We start from the raw sequence: 22834 nt of genomic DNA on the forward strand, positions 1-22834 counted from the left end.
ATGCTCAGGTTTCAACATCAGTATCTACTCACTCTCCATTTCTATAACAAAACACCTGAGGCTGTACACTTACAAAGAAAAGAGGTTTATTTACCTCACAGATTGGGAGGCCAAAAAGTGCAAAAAGTGTGGAACCAGCTCTGTTGAGGGCCTCTTGACATCACCTTGGGAGTGCCCGTGAGAGGGAGAGGTCACATGGCCAGACAGGAAGCCAGCGGAAGGGAGGCCAGTCTTGCTCTGAACAACAGCCCTCTCAGGCAACCAACTGGGGTCTTCTGGGGAACAGTGCCCCCAGTGGCCAAGTTACCCTGTACTCAGCCACCACCTTCAACTTCACCCCCCTAGGGACCTAGCTTGCAATACAAAAGTGCCTGGGGACATACTCAAACCACATCACTAACACAGGACCTTGCGTCTGATCTCCTAGTGCACAGGTCAGTGGGCATCACTGGTGACCATCTGGGTACCCTCTGGCTCCAGCACTCACCTCGCCATTACGTGCCCAGCTCCCAGCGTGCAGCGAGCACCTCATCAGCTCATGCGAGGTACCGGCCTCCGCACCCTCTGCTCCCTCCCTGGCGGGGAATGAATGCACTTATGGCCCCCGACGGCCCCGCCCGCTAACCGTCTGCTCTCTCTCCTCCAGTCCAGGCCGGGCCTCGCCCTTGTCCTGCTCTGAGTCCAGATGTTCTCCACCTGGAAGAGACCAGGGCTGCTCTCTGTGCATGAGGACCCCATGCCCACCACAGCCTCCCTCAGGTGAGTGCAGGGGCTTCTCCTTGTGCTGCTTGGACAGCCTGGGCACTCCCCAGAGAGCCCAGCCCTCGGTCCTCTGGCCCGGACCACAGCCAAGGAGCAGACAGTGTCCTGATCCCTGCAGGCCGGTGGGGGAGTGGGCTGCTGCAGGGGACTGTGGGAGGGCCACGGGGCATGCTCCTGGTTGTCACACGCGAGACTCCCAGGCAAACTTGGAAATGAGGGTCAGAGCATCCAACCCTGACCTCCAGGCCACCCGGCTTCTGTGGCAGGTGCAGCCTTCCAGAGGCCAACTTGGCCCAGGCTCCCAACATCCCACCCACAGCCGATCCTGCAGCTTCTCAGGACGAGCCGTGGGCCAGGTGCCAGCCCGCTGGCTCTCCACCTGTCCAGCTGAGAAGTCAAGACATTGCCCAGCGTTGTGTTTCAGTCTCTAGTGACACACGGAGAAACACCAAGTGCCGGGTCTGGGGCACCCAGGCCACGGGTGTTCTATAGCTGCAGAAATGGGGCCAAACGTGGACTAAGGGAATGGCCACGGGAGGTCTTAGCTTCAGAAGACTGGAGAGGAGCCTCCTGTTTCGGGGTAGGACTAGAAGCTGTGCTGGGGAGCTCGCTCCTGTGACATGGTGTCAGGAGCCTCAGCCGGGAAGATGCAAAGCTCAGGGAGCAGAAGCACCTGGGCTCTTCTGGGGCCAGAGGACCCACCACCAGGGCACCAAGTCGGTTCCTTGGTTGTGGCCACCTGGGTGTCCTCCCAACATGGTGGCTGCGTTCCCCAGATCAAGCAATCCAAGAGGCCGAGAAGGAAGCCGCAGCACACTTTATGACCTACTCCTGAGGACACCACCACTGCCACCGTGGGTCAGAAGCAAGTCGCCACGCCCCGCCCATATCCACAGGGAGGGGAAGGGCGCTGCTCCTTTTGAAGGCAACAGTCTCAAAACAGTGTGGGGCCTATTCAAGCCACCAGAGGGAGCTTTCCAGAACACCCCTCAGCTCCCCTTCCCCCTCCCTACAGGGGCAGCGCCCCACTTCCCCAGCAGCCAGCGCAGCCACTCGGCTCCCTTAGTCAACCTCACCTCTCGCACTTTCCCCCTGTCCTCCCCAACCCCTGGTACCACGTGCCCCAGCGTCTCACTCCTCTCCGACTCTGCGACAGCGGCTCCCGCTGCCTGCTCTGCCCGTCTCCCACCCCTGGCTCCCCATCCTCATCCACCTGCACCACCCTCATCCTGTACCTGGGCCGGCCACTCCACCCCACACTCACGGGACCACGGGAGAGTGGGATTCCTCTCCTGTCCCTGTCCCAGGGCGGGGCTCAGCTCAGAGCAGGTGCTCAGAAGCCCCTCCAGGATAAAAGCTTGGATGGGTGGGCCCCAGTCCAGCTCAAGATGGCCTCCAGCTGCACAAGCAGCAGCAGGGCTTTTCCTGGGAAATCCCAGAGGCCACGGGCAGCCTCTCCTGCACTCGGTTGCTCAGCTCCTCCTCCTGAGCCTCCCAGCCATGGCCCTCCCAGGAGGAGCCCATTGCTCTCCACACACACACCACAAGCCCTCGGGACACGCCCGCCGCTCTCTGAGTGCACTGCACGCTTTTCAGTGTGTCTTCACTACCACTCTCGGATGTGAATCTTGCCACCATCGTGCAGGGAAAGTCGGGAGGCGAATAATGTGCTACTCCCCAGGAAAAAAAAAAAATGGAAGCCGAGAGAGATCAAGCAATTTTCCCAAGACTAAGCAGCTAGAGATAGCTAGAAGTGGTGCCCACTTCTGCCCCAGTCCTGTGCCTCTTTCCTGAAGGTAGAAATGGTTAGTCTTCACCCAGACACTTCCAGAACACAGCCTCCCTCCTGGTCTCTGAGTGAAAGAGGAGTCAGTGGGTTGGCGACAAGGTCACTGCGTTACTCAGCCTTTGGGTGATCAAAATACCTGACAACAGGAAAGATTTATTTTGGCTCATGGGTTCAGATGTCTCAGTCCCTGGTCAACTGACTCCACTGCTCGGGGCCTGAGGTGGCTGGAACATCATGGAGGAAGGGCACAGGGAGGAATCCTGCTCGGCTCATTGCCGCTGGGAAGGAGGAAAAGAGAGAGGACTAGAGGCCACGGCCCCCAGGACCTACTCCCTCAAACCACACGCACCTGCCTGTGGTCAACACCCAGGAGTCTGTTCAAATCATGAACCCCTCAGATGGACTGATCCACTGAAGAGGTCACAGGCCTCATAATTCAGGCTGTCACCCCTGAACGCCACCACACTGGCCAGTACATGAGCTTTCGGGGAGCATTCCAGACCCCCTTCATTAATAGTCACCCACACAGAAGACAGAACTGCAAACAGCGGGGCTGGGGTTTGACTCGGTTGTTTCAATCAGCGGACGAAAATAATTACTCGTTTATTGAACCAAAAGCAGTTTAGAGCTTTCTGCATATCATTTCAGAGCTCCATCACAATCCTAAGAAGTGGTTAGTTAGGTCACTGAGGTTCAGAGAGGCGACTTCCCCAAGGTCACACAGCTAATAAATAAGCAAACCAGGATTTGAAGCCAGCAGGACTGTCTGGCTGCGACACCCCACCTTCTCTCTCTATCATGCATCCCACGGTCACCCCACACTTTGCAGATGGAGGGTGTGAAAATAAGAGGCTGCCCGTTGCCAGAAGAGGCAGGATACCCAGGAGACAGGGTGTGAGCAGATGGCCCTCGGTCTCACGCCCAGGCTGGAGTCTCCCAGTCTGGCAGGATATTTTTCTTGTCTAATTAATTGCTTATCCATGACACAATTAATGACCCCTCCTTTGGGAGGGGTCACAGGATAAGTGAGGAACTCTTGTGCACCCTCCTGTTGTGGAAGCTTCTAGACACCCCTGGCCCAACACTCAGATGGTTAGCATTAGTGCTGTTGATGGACACTGGACCGGGAAGTACCCCGGGGGAGCTTCAAGGTGAAGAAATGAGGTCCCGTTTAGGTCCAGGTGTGGAGGGGCACTGTAAGACAGAGGGTGGGGTCTCAGGGTCTCCTGGCACTGGCTGCAGCAGTTCAGCCCATTCTCCTGCTGCCCGGGAGGCAGATGGACCATCCCACTCCCCCACACCTTCCTGCGCTTATGACCTGGAGTTTTAAAAGCCTCTTTTTCACTTTCTTTCAGCATTGAAATGCTCAACATCAGCTCACAAGCTCTCGAATCTGCTCTTAACGGGACCCTTTCCCAGGACAGCAGCTGCCCGGACACCGAGTGGTGGGGCTGGCTCAATGCCACCCAGGCCCCCTTCCTCTGGGTCCTGTTCGTGCTGGCTGCGGTGGAGAATGTCTTTGTCCTCAGCGTGTTCTGCCTGCACAAGAGCAGGTGCACGGTGGCCGAAATCTACCTGGGGAACCTGGCGGTGGCTGACCTGATCCTGGCCTGCGGGCTGCCCTTCTGGGCCATCACCATCGCCAACAACTTTGACTGGCTCTTTGGAGAGGTCCTGTGCCGGGTGGTGAACACCATGATCTACATGAACCTGTACAGCAGCATCTGCTTCCTGATGCTGGTGAGCATCGACCGCTACCTGGCCCTGGTGAAGACCATGTCCATGGGCAGGATGCGCGGGGTGCGCTGGGCCAAACTCTACAGCCTGGTGATCTGGGGGTGCACGCTGCTCCTGAGCTCGCCCATGCTGGTGTTCCGGACCATGAAGGGGTACAGTGATGAGGGCCACAATGTGACCGCGTGCGTCATCATCTACCCGTCCCACACCTGGGAGGTGTTCACCAATGTTCTCCTGAACTTGGTGGGCTTCCTGCTGCCCCTGAGCGTCATCACCTTCTGCACGGTGCAGATCATGCAGGTGCTCCGGAACAACGAGATGCAGAAGTTCAAGGAGATCCAGACGGAGAGGAAGGCCACCGTGCTGGTCCTGGCCGTGCTGCTGCTCTTCGTCGTGTGCTGGCTGCCCTTCCAGATCAGCACCTTCCTGGACACGCTGCTGCGCCTCGGCATCCTCTCGGGCTGCTGGAACGAGCACATCATCGACGTCATCACGCAGATCAGCTCCTACGTGGCCTATAGCAACAGCTGCCTCAACCCGCTGGTGTACGTCATCGTGGGCAAGCGCTTCCGGAAGAAGTCCCGCGAGGTGTACCGGGGCACGTGCGGGAAAGTGGGGTGCGGGCCCGAGCCCATCCCGGCGGACAACTCCGTGGGCACGCTGCGCACCTCCATCTCGGTGGACCGCCAGATTCACAAACTGCAGGACTGGGCGAGGGGCAGCCAGTGAACCGGCCCGGGGGCTGCTGCTGTCGTGCGCGAGGACAGACGGACAGCGGCTGTCCAACACGGGTCCAGCAAGGAGCTGGCAGCCTCCAGTGATGTCGAGCAATGAGTTGGTGTCTCAGGAAAAATACAGGAATGCGATTCCCGCCCTCCAGGATGGCAGTGCACAGCCGTGATGAGGAGGTGACCTGGGCACAGCCAAGCGCCCCTACACACAACAGTATTATTGCCCCCTGCTGACCCTGCGGGGCCTGCCGCTGCTTCCCAGGAGCCAAGGGGAGCAGGGAGCAGGGGCAGGAGTGGCCGAGCCGGTGGTCCCTCCCTGCCTCGGTGTGACAGCTCAGGGCTCCAGAGAACAGTGGTCCAGCTTTGGTCTGTGGTGGTGCACAGCCGGACCTGGCTGCACCGTTGCCCTGGGTGTCATTAATCCATGCAGCTAGGACTTTGGAGGATGACTCTGCAGATTAATGAAGGTTAAATTCTTATAATAACCCAGCGACCATGAGCCTTTGGCTCCTCTCACCATTCCACATGTGGTCCATGCAAAAGGAGAACCCAATAAGCACTTATTAAGCACTTGCTGTATACACTGCACTGAAGAGTGGACCAGAGGAAAGCCTCTCTCTGAGCATCCGCAGAACTCGGTTGGGAGTGCCTATGTGTTCTCAGTGACCAGTAGGCAATTCGGTGGCATGGTGAGGCAAGAGGCTGCAGCAGTACAGACAGCAGAGCTGGGAGGGACCCAAGGTCCCAGTTTAGCTGACTGCTAGATGCACAATCTCCTGGTCCCTGCCTCCGTTTCCTCTTATGTAACATGAGGTCATTGTGAGGACTGAAGAATGAGACAAGCATAAAAGTCCTTTGAGAAGCAAAAGGTGTTGTGTCACTGTGAGATGTCATTCTGCACACCAAGTGGGATGGATTATTATAGGGAAAAGACTTTGAGGTTTGGAATTCGCTCCTGGAGGAGAATCAGACCTGGAAGCACAGCAGCTTCAGCAGGGGCTCAGTAGGGCTGGCCGTTCCCACCTGCCTTCCATCGCCTGCCCCGCCCCCTCCCACCTTCCTCCCACCTTCCTCCCCATCCCCCCCCACACACATCCAAGCCTTTGCAAGGGGCCACCCCTTCCGTGGCCGCAGGAGAGTGGTCTCTGGTAAGACTTGCTTGGGACAACAGTGCTCAGACCCTGGCCTCAGCCCCCACCTGTCCAGGGGTCCAGTCCTACTTCTCCCTTGTCCTGGTCTCAGCAACCAAGACTGCCAGTCAGTAGTTTATTCAAAGGTGGCCCAGAGGGACCCAGAGAAGAGCTTGGGTGGGAAGCAGTGGAGCCGTCCAAGGGCCGAGACCCATGAAGGTCGCTCACCCCAAGGCATCAGCTTCTGGGACCAGCCTCCCTACACCATAGGGAGACCCACAGCCCTGGGCCAGTCTCCCTACACCATAGGGAGGCCCACAGCCCTGGACCAGCCTCCCTACACCATAGGGAGGCCCACAGCCCTGGACCAGCCTCCCTACACCATGGGGAGGCCCACAGCCCTGGGTGTGCCGAGCCTGTACCCACTGGGCTGACCGGTCAGGGCATGTGTGACCTCGAGGAAGCCCCGTGGAGGCCACAGACCCACTTGTTGAACAGATGGGAGGCTAAACAGAGGCCCGAGCAGGCCTTCCATCAGGGGACTTGCTGCACGTGCTCCCCTTAGGGCCAGGCACAGGGCCTGGCTGGGCTCTGCCACGGGGCGCAGGCGAGGCTCAGTGCTGCATGGCACACTGCCCCAGTCCCTGGGATGCGCCTAATTAACTGCCTGCTGTGGCCAGTGCCGTGCCAAGTCTCAGGGGCTGCGCCAGTGGAGGGGCCATGGCCCGGACTCCAGCATCAGGCAGCTTAGAGCCAGGCAGCGCTGCAGCAGTGAGCTCAGTGGAACAGGAAATGAAGATTAGCAGCCAGCTGTTAGACCCCAGGAGGATCGGGGTGCAGTGAGCCCATAATTCCTGGCCAATCTGACTCTGATTTTGTCACCAAAAAGTCCCCCCCCAACTTCCTTCCCCAGGGAGCTGCTGGTTACAGCTGTTCACAGCCTTGGGCTCCTCATGTTCTGCCTGATCTGGGGCGAGACTGCTTTGGCCAGAGGGGAGCCACCCATGGGGGGGGTGTTGATCCCCTGGTGGAGAGGTCTGTCCCCGGAAAGAGCCCAGAGCTGTCACTTGTGCAGGAAAGCAGCTCAGCAGCCACAGGAAGAGGGACCCTGTGAGCATGCATCTTGTCCCACAGCATAATAAATGGATGAGCGGTTTTTCACTTGATCCCTTCGCTTGTCACAGCTCCCTAACCTTGAGTTTTGTCCCTGGATGCTGCCTTGGGAAGTCACAAGGCTGAGGGGCTGGGGGATCCACTGATTTCTTCCGGCTTCTGGCGTGTAGATCAGGGGTCTCATGCTTTTGCAATGATGGAGCTTCACAAATTTCCTAGATCCCTCCATGGGGAGCTCCTCACCAGCTCCCTTCCAGTGCCCACGAGGCCCAGAATCACGGACCGCCGAGGTTCAGTCTTTATTCACACAGGATGTATTTTTGAGTGCCTACACTTGACCTTCCCTTCAAATCAGGAGTCGAATAACATCCAGAGTAAGAGCTACCGCCTGCACGTTCTCAGGGCAGCTGTACCCATCCGCCTCAGTGTCCTTCATTCAGTTCTGTCCTTCGCTAAACAGAACTTGCATTCTGTGTCTCCATAAGTAGCACAGCCCTGGTGGCGGGGGCAGGGGCTGAGGCAGGAGGATTGCAAGTTCCAGATGGGACGGGCAACTTAGTGAGATCCTGTCTCAAAAAGGACTGGGGGCCTAGTTCAGTGTTAGCCCCTGGGTGCCCCTGGGTTTAGTCCCCACTACAGAAAAAGTCTAAAATCACTTCTCAGTCTGCCCTCCAGACCCTGGGGCTCACTGTTCAATGCACCTCTTTTTAATGCCTCCCACCTGGTGGGTCAGCACATCTTTGAGACTCGACCCCATGAGTGTGAGCTGGATCTACCCACTTCCATGTCCACCTGTCTTCAGTTGGTCTCTCCACCTCCAATATTAGCCACCACCATCTCCCAGGTCTCCAGTCTGCAGCCAAGGTCACCTTTGAAGGACTCACACACGCTCACGGATCAGGGCTGGGGCACAGGCTGTGGGACAGCATGGCTGTGGATGCCCTGCCAGCCAGTCCTGCCCTGGGCTCCTCTTGCTGAGTGGTCTTGACCATCCCACCGCGTCGACATCGCTTTGTCTATAAAACGGGAGACAGAGTCAGCAGCAAACTGGACATCAAGTGACCCCACGGGAACTCCTGCTCCAAGTCAGGGCACCGCTGACTTACGGAGCCACTTGAGAGGCGTCTTTGTGCTTCCGTAGGCCAAGAACCGGCTGTGTCCTGGGCCTTCGTCATACTACCCGACCCTGACCCCACTGCAAGGCTTCACACAGCTTCCTGACCATCCCCCAGTACCGGCCCAGGGGACGTGTGGTCAGCCACGAGTAACAGAGGTCGCGGTTTGCAATGCGACTGCTGAAAGTTTAAGTCTGTTTGCGGTTTTTGGCTGTGGCCAGGCCTAAGGCCAAGAGGCCCATCAAGTATTTCACACTGTGTTGAGCGCCCGAGGGACTCCGTGCTCCTGAGTGGAAGGCCCTCAGTTCACAAGGTTGACTTACAATTTTTCAAATATTCGGTAGGAACCGTACTTTAAATTTTGAACCTAGATCTTCCCTGGGTTGGCGATCAGCCATCTGATCCTCTATCGGTCCTGGACAGCGGAAGCCACCAAGGCGCAGGCTAGAGGTCACAAGGTGAAGCAGACCAGAGACCCCCACCCGGGAGACCCCCACCTGGGGGACCCTCACATAATCCAGCAGAAACCCCCACCATATTTGTAACATGTAAGTTCCTCCTTACATGTCAGAAAACTTTTTACACAGGACAACAGCCAAAATTCCTACAAAAAACCCCATGTGGGGCAGGGCTTCCTATTTCTTGTGAGGCCGAGTTGCTCCATCTTGCAAAAACTGAGTGTGGCCGCAGACTTGATGGTGTCTCTTCTGCTTTTGTTATAAAACCTCTGACTAATCTAAAATAAAACATGGGACCAAAAGCACTCTCTGTGAACTCAAGGGAAAAAATAATCTTTTATGCAGACTCTACAAAAATGGAAACCTCCAGCCCCGTCCCCTTGGGGATAAGGTTTCAAGAATTTCCAGACTCAAAGTCCAGAGAATTTCAGGCAACAGCCCCTCTGGACCCTACAGTCAATAAACCTGCTTCCTGGAGATTCCTTGGGTGTCCAGCCTCTTCTGTCCGACGTCAGAGGGGACCACCAGTGAGTGGACAGCGCCCCGACCTGCCCTCTGGGAGGCTGGGAGGAAGGGGGGACCCAGTGGCTTTCACCTAGGACGTCTTCACCTGGGGTGGGTGCGCTGCGGCAGAGCCCCTCCCCACGGGGCACCTGCACATGCCCTCTGCGCCGTCGCCTCCCCCAGGGACAGTGGCCGCTCCTTGTGCTCACATTTGTCACAGCAGTTTTGTCGAGAGGTGACTCACACGTCATACGGTCCACCCACCCCAGCTTTGCATTATCTACAGAGTTGGGCGACCATCGCTGCTCTTAACGCCAGACAGACCCTCCTCATCACCCCAAGACAGAACCCCCACCCACCAGGGTCGTGCCTAATTCCACCTCCCACCACTCCTGGCAGCCACTTCTGTTGCTCCGGCTCTAAGTCCCTGCACAGAGACGCCTGCAGCGACACTTCACCTAGAATCACGATTACCTGCCTCTGGGGGCTCCTCTCACCCCCCTCCCACTGGGGTAGAATATTAGGTGCAGGGGGGAGAGCTTTGGGGCCAGGCCTAGAGTCCCTGCCCTGCCACCTCCTGTGAGCCGTGAGAGAGGGCTTCCTAGGAAAGACAGGACGTGCCACCTCCAAACAGAGGGTCCTGAGGCCTTTCCCAAGTCACACGGCACTTCAGGGGCCAGCCCAGGCCCCCTCCTCCAGGGCCCCAGGCCTGGTGTGCTGGCCTCTGCAGACCCAGGACTGCTCCTGTCTTCACCCGCGGGCCCCAGGGCCGGCTGACTTGGGGAGCCCCCCACCAGAGGGCCCAGCTGGGCCGAGTCCACCAGGAGGGAGGCTGTTTATGCCCAGCCCTGAACCATGGCCAGAGCCGGGGTTCCAGCCTCCCCCACGGGAGTGGCCAGCGACAGGCATCTGCTTCCTCTCCGGGTCTGGCTGCATGAGGACAGCGGGTGGCCCTGTGCTGACACTCCCTCTGTCTTCTGCAACAGCAAGATGACGTCCTCAGGAACGGCTCCTTCCAGGAGCCCACCAAGCCCGGCTGCCTGCACCTCATCCGATGCCCCAGCTCCGCAGAGTGGCTCCTGGAGAGGGCAGAGACGGGCCCAGGTCGCCCTGCCCGCAGGGGTGGAGCGGGGATTCAAGCCCTGGCGAGGCGTTTCCACTCCACCGACCTCCAAGTCAGGCCCCAGCGTCTCACCTTCAGGATGGGGAATTCAGGAGGCATTTCTCAGGGCCCTTTTAGGCAATCCGAGGGCAGGGCCACTTTCACAATTTAGACTATTTGTGTCATTATTTATTCCCCAGAGTTTCCCAAGGTTCGCAATTAAATAAATAAATAACCACCACCCTGGTTTCTGATTAATTGAGTCCAGGAAATGCGGTTAGCACGCCTCCTCAAGGGGCTCCACGTGCCTGTGTGCATGTTAGAGGGCCTGACAAGTCCTGCAAGGGGACATGCCCGTTCCACCTGATGTGTGGAACCCCAGCCTCCTGGATTTGATTGGCGCCTGGATCTTCATGGTCTCCTTGCCCAGCACCCCCCTCTTCACCTGAAGCCTAAATGTTGGACTCCCCGGGCCTCCATCCTAACCCTTGTTCTCATCTGTCTGCATGGTCCTCTGACTAACCTCAGACAGAATTATGGCTCTACATACCGTGTGTGATGGTGAGTTTCATGTACCCACGTGGCCGCGATCCTTGCAGTTATTTATATGGATATGAACGTGGGTATTACAGTGGGGCACTTGGCAGAGGGGGTTAGCACCTTATAGACCTGGCAGTGCATAAAGGAGGTCACCCTTGGCAGCCAGCTGGGCTTCATCCACAGTGGACTCAGTGCAGGGCTGAGAGCAAACACCCAGAGTCCCTGAAGGGTCCTAAGGGACCCCTGCAAAGCTTGGTCTCAGTCGGAGCCCCTATCCTATATGCCAAGCCCTTGAAAGAACTCTTGAGATGGAGGATAGACCCACAGATAGGGAGGTAGGTAGGCAGGTAGGTAGGTTGGTAGGTAGGTAGGTAGGTAGGTAGGTAGATAGGTAACTAGGTAGGTAGGTAGGTAAGTAGGTAGGTAGGCAGGCAGGTAGGTAGGTAGGTAGGCAGGTAGGTAGGTAGATAGATAGGTAAGTAGGTAGATAGGTAGGTAGATAAGTAGGTAGGTAGGTAGGTAAGTAGGTAGGTAGATAGGTAGATAGGTAGGTAGGTAGGTAGATAGATAGGTAAGTAGGTAGATAGGTAGGTAGATAAGTAGGTAGGTAGGTAAGTAGGTAGGTAGATAGGTAGATAGGTAGGTAGGTAGGTAGATAGGTAAGTAGGTAGGTAGGTAGGTAAGTAGGTAGGTAGGTAGGCAGGCAGGTAGGTAAGTAGGTAGATAGGTAGGTAGGTAGGTAGGTAGGTAGGTAGATAAGTAGGTAGGTAGGTAGGTAGATAGGTAGGTAGATAGGTAGATAGGTAAGTAGGTAGATAGGTAGGTAAGTAGGTAGGTAGGCAGGTAGGTAGGTAGGTAGGCAGGTAGGTAGGTAGGAAGGTAGGTAGGTAAGTAGGTAGATAGGTAGGTAGGTAGGTAGATAGGTAGGCAGGTAGGTAGGTAGCCAGGTAGGTAGGTAGATAGGCAGGTAGGTAGGTAAGTAGATAGGTAAGTAGGTAGGCAGGTAGGCAGGTTGATAGGTAGGTAGGTAGATAGGTAGGTAGGGAGATAGGTAAGTAGGTAGGTAGGTAGGTAAGTAGGTAGGTAGGTAGATAGGCAGGTAGGTAGGTAGGTAGATAGATAGTTAAGTAGGTAGGCAGGTAGGTAGGTAGGTAGGCAGGCAGGTAGGTAGGTAGGTAGGTAGGTAGATAAGTAGGTAGGTAGGTAGGTAGATAGGTAGGTAGATAGGTAGATAGGTAAGTAGGTAGATAGGTAGGTAAGTAGGTAGGTAGGCAGGTAGGTAGGTAGGTAGGCAGGTAGGTAGGTAGGTAAGTAGGTAGATAGGTAGGTAGGTAGGTAGATAGGTAGGCAGGTAGGTAGGTAGCCAGGTAGGTAGGTAGATAGGCAGGTAGGTAGGTAAGTAGATAGGTAAGTAGGTAGGCAGGTAGGCAGGTTGATAGGTAGGTAGGTAGATAGGCAGGTAGGTAGGTAGGTAGGTAGGTAGGTAGGTAGGTAAGTAGGCAGGTAGGTAGGTAGATAGATAGGTAGGTAGGTAGATAGGCAGGTATGTAGGTAGGTAGATAGATAGTTAAGTAGGTAGGCAGGTAGGTAGGTAGGTAGATAGATAGTTAAGTAGGTAGGCAGGTAGGTAGGTAGGTAGGCAGGCAGGTTGGTAGGTAGATGGGTAAGTAGGTAGAGAGGTAGGTAGGTAGGTAGCCATTGCTGGGAAAGCTCTTGGATCCCCCTCCTGCCCTCTCCCACGCACCATGTGTCCCCAGGGAGTCCCTGCCCCAGCTCACTTCCTCCTTGACTGCCCACCCCCCACCTGTGACCCATCTGCCACACGGGAGCCAGGTGATCTTCCAAACACAGCTTCCCTCCCCATTGGCTGAGGTGCTGGGCCACCGGGAGGGCCCAGGCCACCTCTGCAGGGCCACCCAGCCATCTCGCCCCTCGAAGCTCTGAAGGTTTATCTCAGCGTCAGAACCCCCACAGGTTGCCTGGGGCTCCTGGGGACTGCCTCAGAACCCAGCGTTCCCTTTGCCTGATCTTCCCTCCCTCCCTTTCGATGTCATTGAACGGGGAAACTCCAAACTCCCCACAGTGCTCTAGCAGACTGGGTCGAGATGGCCCCCGCCTGCCCCACCGCTCTCCAGATGTCCAGACTCTGCACACAGCCTCCTCAGTTGTTCCAGCCACTGAGCCCCAGGGCCTTTGCTTATGCTGTGTGTGCCTCCTACTCCACAGCTGGTTTCTTCTCACACTCCAGGACCTGGCACAGGACGTGCTGCCTCCCTGAGCAAGAGTCCCCACTCCTCTCTGTGTCATGGGCCACTGTGTCCTAGTCTTTTTCTTCACAGAGCTCATGGATTATAATGACACATGCATTTCAGTTGGTAGCTGCCCTCCATCCAGGACAGGGACAGTCCAGAGTGACCCCAGGTCTTCCAGAAGGGGTACAGGTGTCTTCGGCTATCCCAGTAGCCCTGTGCCCAGAGTCTCACACCCCTGGAAGCATTCCTGTCCTGGGGACCAGTGTGGCCAATGCTCAAGTTAGGTGCTGGCCGTCCCAAGGCAACCCATTCCCCCTCCACGAGGAGCACCGTAAAGGCAGCCAACGTGTCTCCGCCTCGTTCTTTGCTGCACACGCCCCCAGGCATCAAGGCTGCTGAACAATAACGCAGGGGCACTGTCCGCCAAGTCCCACAGGAGGGCGCAGGACGGGAAGACACAGGGGCATCTCCACGCCCAGGGTGCCCACGGGCAGCCAGACAGTGCAGCGTGGGCCCTGCCCGTGTTTATTGGACTCTCCCAGCAACTTTCAAAAGTAGGCAGGATTGGAACATTCCTAAGACCGCCAAGTCCCCCACTGTCCCCGGAGGTCTTGAGTGGGGCTGGCCCCTCTTCTGCACCCACTCAGCACAGCACTCACTCCGCCCTGAAGAGCTCTGTTTAATCTTCTCTGCACCAAACCACGGGCCCATATAAGGCCTGCCAAGGGCGGTCTTTCCAAACCCAGCTGGGCCCAGTGGTCTTCCTGGAAAGAAGGATCAGTGTGGCGTGCGGCCTGCTCCGAGCTCCCAGGGCCTCGCACAGGGCCTCTGCGTGTTTATACTGCACTCGCTGTCCTTGCACACGTCCTTCTCAGCCTTCCCACTCCGATCCATCTCTCAAAACCCAGCTCAAACGTCCCCCCTCCATGCAGTCTCCCCAGACTCTGCATATTAGGACTCTCATGAGAAATAGATGACAGAGAGAGATTCATTATGAGGAATCAGCTCGTGTGATTATGAAGGCTAAGAAATCCTCTGAGGTGCTGTCCGCAGGCTGTAGGCGATGCATATCCCAGTCCAAGGGCAAAGACATGTTTGCTGGCATAAGACAAACTGTTGATGCTTTTACCTATAAATGCCTGGGGTCATGAATTCATTCAGCAAGTATTTATTGAGCAACTACTGTGTATCAGCCCTGAGAGGGGAAATGGGATTTTGAGATCCACAGAGATAAGTTCTTCGCCCTGTGGAGCTCAAATGCTGGCCAGGAAGACAGGAAGTGCACACAGACACAGGAGTGCATACATGTAGGAGGCGACAGGGGTGTGAAGAACCACAGAGCGAGCACAAAGGGAGAGGCTGTTCCAGAGGCTCTCTCACCTGAGGGACTCGTGGAGATGGGAGGCAGCTGAAAGAGCCAGGGTGTGAGTCTATGGGAAGGGTGGGCCGAGGGAGCTGGCAGTGCAAAGGCCCTGAGGTGGGAGAGGATAGGGTGTGTCCAAAACAGAGCAATAAGGCCCAGGGCTGCTGGGAGAGCTGGGCAGGGACCATGAGACAGATGCTTGGGAGGCAGCCAGGTCTGGCCTGTATGGCCCTGTAGGCCACTGTCCAGCCCCTGCTTGTGCCTGGTCCAGAGCCTAGGAGGGTTTCAAGTTCAGAAGTGAGCTGGCCTGACAGGTTTTAGAAGACGGAGAAGCATAGCTGATTCTCCCAGCCACAAGTCCCTTCCAGGTGTCCCTGGGGAGATCTCCATGGCCCAGGTCCCAGACCACGTTCACCATGGAGTCTCACAACTCCCCTAAGGACAGGGTCTCGTGAGCCCACTGCCAGGTGGGCCGCCCTTCCTCTCCCAGGCCGGCGGGCGCAGGGCTGGAGCCGGAGGCTGGGTTCTGGGACTTTCCTCGTCCTCGGAATCCCTGGCCCAGTGGAGCTTGTGCCACCAACGGCCCCTTCCTGTCCTGGAGCAGCGCTCAGGCCTGCACCTTGGCCAGCAGGTGGGCTCAGGCCCCCGCCCCACCTGGGGCTCTCTGAATGCCAGGACCCGCCCAGGTGGGCCATCGCGACTGTGACTTGTCCATCCGCCTGGTGGGTGAGCACGGAGCCGGGGGGCTTCCTCACGCTGTGCTTGGCCCACTCCCCACGGGGGGAGACCCTCTGCTCCCTGGGACCAAGGTCTGCCTCCCGGTCTCCATCCAGGGCCAGGGACAGCTGCACCAGCCTCATCAGAGAGCTCCCACGCCTGGGTCAAGGCCGCCACAGACTGAGCCCCATCAGTGGGCCCTGCTCAGGGCCATACTCTCCACCCTCCGTCTTCCGGGTGAGCAAAGCTGAGCTCAGGCCCACAGAGCCCTCTTGGCAGGACCGTCTCTGGCCGCGAGAGACTAAATAGACCCTTGGCAGGGGGACAGCTGGGAAGGAGCCTCCCAGACCAGTCTCAGCTCCCGATGAGGGAGGCGTGGTCAGTGGCTGTCGAGCCAGACCCCCGCTGCGTAGCCACAGGAGGAAAGATGGGGACTCGGTGCTGTTCTCTGGCTAAAATCCACCCAAGGACAGTGTGAGGCCCCTGCCCAACGCGCCACCCGAGAGGTGCCTGGATGGTAAGGAATGTCCCCAGAAGCCCTGCCAGCTCCCCGCGTGTCCTCTACCAATCCAACCTTGGAATGCCCCTGGACCCCATTCGAGAGTGCCGTCCATCCCCCTGGACATCAGTAACAGGAAGCAGGAGAGCCGGGCCAGGCCAGATTCTGCAGACAAAGGAACACTCTGTGTGGCAGGCGTGGGGGGGCGTCGTGGGGGGGCCGGCCTCTCAGGAGCCTCTAGTTGGCAGGTGAGGCCCTGCAAGAGGCTGGGGAGCTGGCACAGCTGGGCTCCTGGTCAGTGGCCTCCGGAGGAAGGGCCGGTTGCCTGCCCCCACAGGAAAGCCAGGAATTTCCTCTGTTCTGAAATGTGGGATCCTGCGTAGTGTAACTCACCAACGCAGACAGATCAAAACCAGATTCCAGATCTGCCCAGGAGGACGGGGGACGCGCTGAGGTCTCACTCATCCCTGAGCCCCCGTGAGTCAGCCTCTCCCCCGCCCGCTGTGTGTGTCACGGTCCACGCGGGTGGATTCCTGGCCACGCACCCTTCACGACCAAAATGCAAAAGTGGAGGCGCAAGCCAGCTCCTGCCAAAGTGAGGCTGAGTCCCAGGCACTGGGGGGCCGACTGGGACAGCGAGATCACCCCGCAGCAGAGGTGGAGGTTTGCACGGTGCCAACACGGGGCTGCAGGACCTGTGTGCGGTGTGCCTCTCGGGCAGCAGGGCCAGCCTCCCGGATGTTACCCAAGAAGCCGGGAGAGGAGGCTGAGTAATCTCTCACCACCCCAAGTGCAAAGCGAAAGGACAGTGAGTTTTCCTCTCCAAAGCCGGACCACCTTCTCCAGCCAAGACTCACTTTTCAGCCAACCCCCCTCCTCGTGACATCACAGGAGCAGACACGGTTTCACTGAAGGCTGTCACATGCCCCCAGAGGTCCCAGCACAGAACACCTCCGAAGGCTGTCCTCGCCAGGAGAAGACCCAGCCCAAGCTGTGAGCGTTTTCATTTTCCATTCCGGTAAGTAAATGACCACCTTTTTTTTTTTTTTCTTATGTATCTAAAAAGGAAGAGATCACATCTGTTTAAAAAAAAAAAAAATCTAACAAACGGAAAGCTTCCCTTACACCTGTATGTCGGCAGCATCTATATTCTTCAGTGTGGATTTCTTAACAAAAATGATTCTGATCCATCCCATGCCTGGTTTGGGCTTTAGTTGCTCTTTCAGATTAGGGGAAGAGGAAGAGTGTTTGGAGCAGCTAGGGAAGGTTCCCGTCACCCTTTATGTCACAGTCCAGTGGAACTCGTCCGCGCTGTCTGTCACTAGACCCTGCAGGATGAACTAAGTCTGGTTCTGTGATGTCTCCTGCTTCACTTTTCTCACTGAGGATTGCTTTGGCTCTTCTGGGCCTCTTGTTTTTCCCAGTGAGTTGCATGACTGCTTTCTCTGTTTCTATGAAGAATGTCATTGCGGTTTTAATAGGGATTGCTTTAAATCTGTACAGTGCTCTTGGTGGTATGACCATTTTGACAATATTGATTCTACCTGTCCAAGCACATGGGAATCTTTCCATTTTCTAAGGTCTTCTCCAGTTTCTTTCTTTAGTGATCTGGAGTCTCCAGTGTAGAGGTCTTTCATTTGTTTTTTTAGGTTGAATCCCTTTGTTGTTGTGGTGGTTGCTTTTCAGGCTCTTGTGAATGGGATAGTTTTCCTAATTTCTTTTTCAGTCGATTCCTCTTTGCTGTATAGGAACCCAATTGGTTTATGGGTGTTAATTTTATATCCTGCTACTTTGCTGAATTTGTTTATCAGATTCCATCTCACTGGTGTCAGAATGGCAATTATCAAGAATGCAAACAACAATAAGTGTTGGTGAGGGTGTGGGGGAAAGGCACACTCATACAATACATTGCTGGTGGGACTGCAAGTTGTGCAACCACTATGGAAAGCACAAACTTGGAATGGAACCACCATTTGACCCGGTTATCCCACTCCTCAGTCTATACCCAAAGGACTTAAAATCAGCATACTACAGTGCACAGTCTCTTCAATGTGTCTAGCAGTTCAATTCACAATAGCTAAGCTATGGAACCAGCCTAGGTGCCCTTCAACAGGTCAGTGGATAAAGAAAAAGTGGTATATAGACACAATGAAGTATTACTCAGCCATAAAGAATGAAATTATGGCTTCTGCCGATAAATGAATGGAACTGGGGACTATCATGCTAAGTGAAATAAGCCAATCCCAAAAAAAACCAAAGACTGAATGTTCTCTCTGATGTGTGGATGCTAACCCACAATGGGGGTTGGGGGGGTTAGATGTTCATTGGATTAGACAAAGGGGAAAGACAGTAGAATGAATCAGACAGAACTTTCTTATGTTCATGTGGGAGTTCACCACCAGTATGACTCCACATCGTGTTCAACCACAAGAATGGGATCTAAGTAGAACAGTTTTACTCCATGTATGTAGAATACATCAAAACACATTCTTCTCTCACGTATATCTTAAAAGAACAAATAAAGAGCTGTAGGAAATAAAAAAGAAAACAAAAGTAACTCATCAGTGCCAAGTACAGCCATCTGGCCTCACAGGGACTCTGCCCTCACAACACACAGATTCAGATTTATGAAAATAAATCCCTCCCAGCTGGCTTACAAGATTTCCTAAGGACAATCACTGCTCGGGTTGGGTTGTGTGTGGCTTGGAAGCACCGCCTTGCTCTTGACCCTGCTGACTTTCTCACCCATTCTATCTATATTCCCAGCGTCCTTGTCACCCCCTGACTGTTGACATTGGAGTTCATCTGAGGAGGGCTAATTTAGTGAAGAAAATTTCGAACATGCCACATAGCCCATGCCAGGCTTAAAATGTGGGGAACTCGGAAAACCTCACTTAGAAATTACAGACTTCTCACTTTTGGTAGAGATGCCCAGTGTCCCCTCTGAGTTTTTCAAAGCAGAGCAAATTATTGCCATCGAGAGCTGTGGTTTACTGAGCACTTACTATGTGCCAGGAAAAAGCTCAGCGCTAAAGCTAAGAACTAAGGAAGGAAGATTTTTCCTCTGGCCAACTTTAACCCCAGCTAGTAAAGACCACCCTGGCTTCGGCAGACACGTGCTGTGGCTGCTGAGGAGTGGAGGGCAAAGCCTGCTGACCCCATCAGATCCAAGCTGAGGCTCCTGCATGGATGGGGGAGCTGACATCTTGGGCGTCAGTGTCCTGTGTCTGCTCCAACAAAGCACCACGAATTCCGTGGCTTGAAACAACGCAAATTAATTCTCTTACACTTCTGGAGGCCACGGCTAAGGTCAGGGGGTGGTAAGGCCGTGTTCCTCCGGAGCTCCCAAGGGCCAGCTCGTCCTGTGCGTGCAGCCCCTCCCCCATCTTCTAGGCCCCAGCACAGCGTGGTCACGTCTCTCCCTGACCTGCCCACCCCCCCTTACGAGGACCCGCAGGATGCCATGGAGCCCATCTGGATGACCCAGGACACTCCCCACCCCGTGACCCATGATCCAATGACATCGGCAGAGCCCCCTCTGCCACGAAAGATAATATTCATGGGCCCCAGGGGAGGGGCAAGGACCCAGACACCTTTGGGGGCTGTGGTTCTGCCGACCCCACCCCTCCGCATCATGGAGAGGGACTCGCCACGAACATCTCGCAGGAGCTGCACGCTGGCCCCCTCCTTGGGAAACAGAAAGTCCAGACTTGGATTTTTGTGTGACATGTGGTTCGGGGCCCGTCGTGCAGAAGAGCTCACTGCAAACTTAAGTATCGCCAGACTGCAAAGCGAACAGCCGTGGCGGACTGGGGCCTGCCATAAAGGACAGTCCCACGGTGGCAAGAGCAAGATCCTCACCCTGCTGTGGCTCAGAGCGGCCCCGTCCCGCGTGCCGTGGAACTTCACAGCCACCAAAGCATCATTCCGGGGCCTCCTGCTCCTCCGTCCCTCCCCCTCCGTCTGCACGCCCCCTCCAGGGTTCCCTCCATGGGACTGCAACTCTCGGTTACTTTTCCTTATCCCAGATTTGTCCCTGAAAACCGAGTTTGAATACCTAATTGCACACTGGGCATCGCTACTCCATGTCCAACAGACACCTCCCCCTGCACAAGTCCAGTTGGTCACAGGGCGACGACAGGCTGCTGGAAGATTAAATGAGGAAATACTTAAATGTAACACACTTAGAGCTTTGGAACCCAGCGGCCGTTGATGAGTGGGAGTGTCCTCCTTCCCATCCAACTGCCCAGGTTTTCCAAGCGCAGAAGAATCTTCTTCCAGAAACACTTCTCTCTTGCCCCCACCCATCCACCCTGCCAGCCCAGCCCCAGCAGCTCCCCGGCTGTGCCCCCTTCTTGCCCTGTGTGTGTCCCCTCTTAGGTCATGACCCTGCATCTCCTCCAGGCGGCAAGCCCCACAGAGTTGGGGCTGCTCTGTCCTGTGAGTCTCCAGGACCTTGCAAAGTGCAGGAAGTAGATGCTCACTAAACATTTGTTCGGCTCTTTCATAACAATCATGAAATGGTCTCCAGTAAGTCTAATCGCTGCCGCTTTCTTCTGAGCACTTTCTTTTCCCCAGGCACCACACTAAGCACTCAATAGACAGATCCCCAAAGGAAAGGAAAAGTCAGTGGACCCACGCAGGCCACAAGCGGTTGTGCCAGCATTTGAACTCAAGGGCAAAGTCCTGTTCTCTTGCTCTCCACCAGACATCAGCAACCTCCTCCTCTAGAGGAAGGGCTGGTGAGTAGGGGCAGCTCCAGGCCAGGGGTGCTGTTGCAGCCGTCAACTCTGCTGTTGTAACATGGAAATGGCCACAGGTATATGCAAATGATGTGGCCATGTGCCAATAAAATTTTATTGTTCCAAGCAGGTGCAGGCAGGGTGGCCCGGGGGCTGGGTCTTGCCTCCCCCTGCGCTAGCCCCCACTCCTCTCATTTCAGGTCACTGTGGATGGCATCCCAGGTCCTCCTGGAGCTCCAGTCCTCCAACGGCAGCCTGCAGGCCCCTCCCAACGCCTCCTCCTGCGACGGCGCCTCCGAGGCCTGGGCCCTGCTGCACACGGTGCTGCCCGCCTTCCTCCTTGCCATCTGCTCCCTGGGCCTCCTGGGGAACCTTCTCGTCCTGTCCGTCCTCCTCCTGCCGCGCCCGCGACTGAATGCAGCGGAAATCTACCTGGCCAACCTGGCGGCTTCCGACCTGGTGTTCGTCTTGGGCCTGCCCTTCTGGGCCGAGAACATCTGGAACGAGTTCCACTGGCCCTTCGGCGCCCTCCTCTGCCGCGTGGTCAGCGGGGTCATCAAGGCCCACCTGTTCATCAGCATCTTCCTGGTGGTGGCCATCAGCCAGGACCGCTACCAGGTGCTGGTACACCCCATGGCCAGCCGGAGGCGGCGGCGACGCCGGCAGGCCCAGGCCACCTGTGCGCTCATCTGGGTGGTGGGGGGCCTCCTGAGCACCCCCACGTTCCTGCTGCGGTCCGTCGAAGCCGTCCCTGAGCTGAACATCTCGGCCTGCATCCTGCTGCTGCCCCACCAGGCCTGGCACGTGGCTAGGATGGTGGAGCTGACAGTGCTGGGCTTCCTGCTCCCCCTGGCCGCCATCCTCTTCTTCAACGTGCACATCCTGGCCTCCCTGCGAGCGCGGGAGGCCGTCGGCAGGGCCCGGTGTGGGGGCCCCAGCGACGGCAAGACCACGGCGCTGATCCTGGCGCTCGTGGGGGCCTTCCTGGTGTGCTGGGCGCCCTACCACCTCTTCGCCTTCCTGGAGTTCCTGTTCCGGGTGGGGGCCGTCCAGGGCTGCTCCTGGGAGGAGCCCATCGACCTGGGCCTGCAGCTGGCCAACTCCCTGGCCTTCGCCAACAGCTGCCTGAACCCCGTGATCTTCGTCTTCGTGGGCCGGCTCTTCAGGACCAAGCTCTGGGAGCTTTACAAACGATGCGCCCCCCGGAGCCTGGCGGCGCTGTCCTCCACCCACAGGAAAGACTGCGGCCCGCTGTCCGGGCGGAGCTGAAGCAGCAGAGAACGGAGAATCGTGGCCTCCGTTTCGATCCTTCCATCCTCATAAAGACTACGGTGGTGGTCAGATGACCATCTACCAAATAATGACCCCCCAAGACATCCGGAGCCCGTTTCTAGACCCTGGGGAGGTTGGTTGACAGGGTAACAGGGACTTTGTAGGTATCATTAAGATGAGGATCTCCGGGTGGGGAGACGGTCCTGGATTATCCACGTGGCCCAACATAGTCACAGGGTCCTCAGAGTCAGAGGAGATGTGGGGACACATGCAGAAGTCAGAGCCAGGAGGAAGGAGCCGTGAGCCAAGATTGCAGGCGCCCTCAGAGGCGGGGCAAACCACGGGGGCAGATCCCCCTGGAGCCTCCAGAAGAGCCTCTAGAAACAGGCCCTGCCCGCCCCTGACCTCCAGAACTGTCACAGAATAAATCGGAGTTGTTCAAAGCACTGAGTCTGCGCTAAGTTGTTACAGCAGCAACAGGAAACTCATCCAGGCATCCGGGAAGGGTGTCTTGTTACATCTCCATTTGTCCAGAATGTTCTGAGCTGTGAGGAATATACCGAGGTTCAGCCCAAGCTCCTGCCCATGAGGTCTGGCTGCCCAGAGGGATGGGGAGGTGAGCTGTGGGCTGAGTTTCAACAGAAGGTGGGGTACAGGAGGGGAGGACAGCTGGGGGGAGCACTGCCCTGGGCCACTTGCAATGCACTGGTCCGCACCCACTGGCCCCTGGCCCACCATGCTCTCCTTGCCACTAGGGACCTGACGCATGGCCTGACGGTGTCTCTGCTTCAGTTGTGGCCACAGGACAATAACCAGGAGCATATCACAGAGCAGGAGCACCGCCCCATCCCTCGGGGAGAGAATGGGGTGAGAGTGCAGAGATGGGCCAGACCGGGTGGCTAGGAGGAGCCCTCAGAGAGGGCTTCCCGCAGGAAGGACGGATGACCCGAATCCCAAACACCTGGCCATTGGCCAAGCAAAATAAGGAAAGGGCATGTTCCTGCAGAA

The 22834-nt window shown here is 56.5% G+C and overlaps 2 protein-coding genes across 6 annotated transcripts in view; both read left to right on the plus strand.

Annotated features, from left to right (window-relative positions):
- Nucleotides 1-9317, plus strand: part of Bdkrb2 (bradykinin receptor B2) — a 31496-nt gene extending 22179 nt beyond the window's left edge. For 3 of the 5 annotated variants that reach the window (XM_078050819.1, XM_078050822.1, XM_078050820.1), the window contains 3 exons: nucleotides 428-545; nucleotides 647-759; nucleotides 3907-9317. In XM_078050819.1, the coding sequence (XP_077906945.1) occupies nucleotides 686-759; nucleotides 3907-5017 (1185 nt within the window). In that variant the 5' untranslated portion in view covers nucleotides 428-545; nucleotides 647-685 and the 3' untranslated portion in view covers nucleotides 5018-9317. The remainder of the gene's footprint in view (nucleotides 1-427; nucleotides 546-646; nucleotides 760-3906) is intronic. The other 2 variants (XM_078050821.1, XM_078050818.1) reach the window with 1 other exon arrangement.
- Nucleotides 9318-12666: 3349 nt separating this feature from the next.
- Bdkrb1 (bradykinin receptor B1) lies at nucleotides 12667-22269 on the plus strand. Its single transcript, XM_078050823.1, has 2 exons — nucleotides 12667-16830; nucleotides 20755-22269. Exon 2 carries the CDS (start codon nucleotides 20765-20767, stop codon nucleotides 21821-21823), a length of 1059 nt encoding a protein of 352 aa, XP_077906949.1. The 5' UTR covers nucleotides 12667-16830; nucleotides 20755-20764; the 3' UTR covers nucleotides 21824-22269.
- The last annotated feature ends 565 nt before the right edge of the window (nucleotides 22270-22834 follow it).

The sequence above is a fragment of the Ictidomys tridecemlineatus genome, chromosome 5, assembly GCF_052094955.1.
Source record: "Ictidomys tridecemlineatus isolate mIctTri1 chromosome 5, mIctTri1.hap1, whole genome shotgun sequence".
Taxonomy (NCBI): domain Eukaryota; kingdom Metazoa; phylum Chordata; class Mammalia; order Rodentia; family Sciuridae; genus Ictidomys; species Ictidomys tridecemlineatus.

Coding starts and splice junctions, on each gene's coding strand:
- Bdkrb1 (XM_078050823.1), top strand. CDS start 20,765: ATGGCATCCCAGGTCCTCCTGGAGCTCCAGTCCTCCAACGGCAGCCTG.